This window comes from Meriones unguiculatus, chromosome 9 (genome assembly GCF_030254825.1).
Source record: "Meriones unguiculatus strain TT.TT164.6M chromosome 9, Bangor_MerUng_6.1, whole genome shotgun sequence".
In the NCBI taxonomy this organism is placed as follows: Eukaryota; Metazoa; Chordata; class Mammalia; order Rodentia; family Muridae; genus Meriones; species Meriones unguiculatus.
The window spans coordinates 56,239,844-56,240,744 of record NC_083357.1 but is presented as its reverse complement, the minus strand read 5'-3'; the positions used below and the strand labels follow the sequence as shown (position 1 = coordinate 56,240,744).

General features: G+C 42.8%; 1 gene segment (V, D, J or C); it reads left to right on the top strand.

Annotated features, from left to right (window-relative positions):
• On the top strand, nucleotides 1-510 carry LOC132656351 (T cell receptor alpha variable 9-1-like). The segment is given in 2 exon segments: nucleotides 1-46; nucleotides 176-510. Coding segments are annotated over 2 exon segments (381 nt in total).
• The last annotated feature ends 391 nt before the right edge of the window (nucleotides 511-901 follow it).

Genomic DNA, 901 nt, shown 5'->3' with positions numbered 1-901 from the left:
ATGAACTCCTTCCTTGGCCTGATGATTATACTCTTCTTAGTGCTTGGTAAGTGGAATGACTCATTGAGCTTCTGTCTTGCCCCATGCTATTGATGTAAACTTTTAAAACTCTTTTTCCTATGAAGCAGAACCCAGATCATAGCTGTACTGAACTGTTATTAATTTCTCTTTTTAGGAGAAAGCAATGGAGACTCGGTTACTCAAACAGAAGGCCAAGTGACACTCTCTAAAGGGAGTTCTATGACTGTGAATTGTTCCTATGAAACTAAACAGTACCCCTCCCTGTTCTGGTATGTGCAGTTTCCTGGAGAAGGTCCACAGCTCCTCTTTAGAGTCTCAAAGGCTAATGACAAGGGAAGCAGCAGAGGGTTTGAAGCCACACATGATGAGGAAACCAAATCCTTCCACTTGCAGAAAGCCTCAGTGCAAGAGTCCGACTCGGCTGTGTACTACTGTGCTCTGAGTGACACAGTGACAGAAACCGCAGGGGGAGCTGAGCACAGACTCTGAAGAGGAAGAGACTGGCTGCTGAGTGTTCTGAGATCACTCTTTTAGGGACCACAGGCAGGTCTTCTATTGTTGATAATCACCACACACCTAGGTACTTCTAGAGTACAAAAGCATCCAAACTAACGTTAAGAACAAATTAGGAAGGAAGCATGACTTACTTTAGATTTTATCAGGATGAGTGAAAGCAGTCACACACACAGTGATTTCCCTTTTTTTTTTTGTTTTGTTTTTATTTTATGAGATGGGATTTCAGGTAACCCAAGCTGGCCTTGGACAACTTGTGAAGCTGAGGTTGGCCTTGAACTCTTCTCCTGCACCCCTAGTGATCTAGAGTTATAGGCATGAATCACCATCAAGGCAGAATGTGTGATTTCTTAAATACAAACTCTTT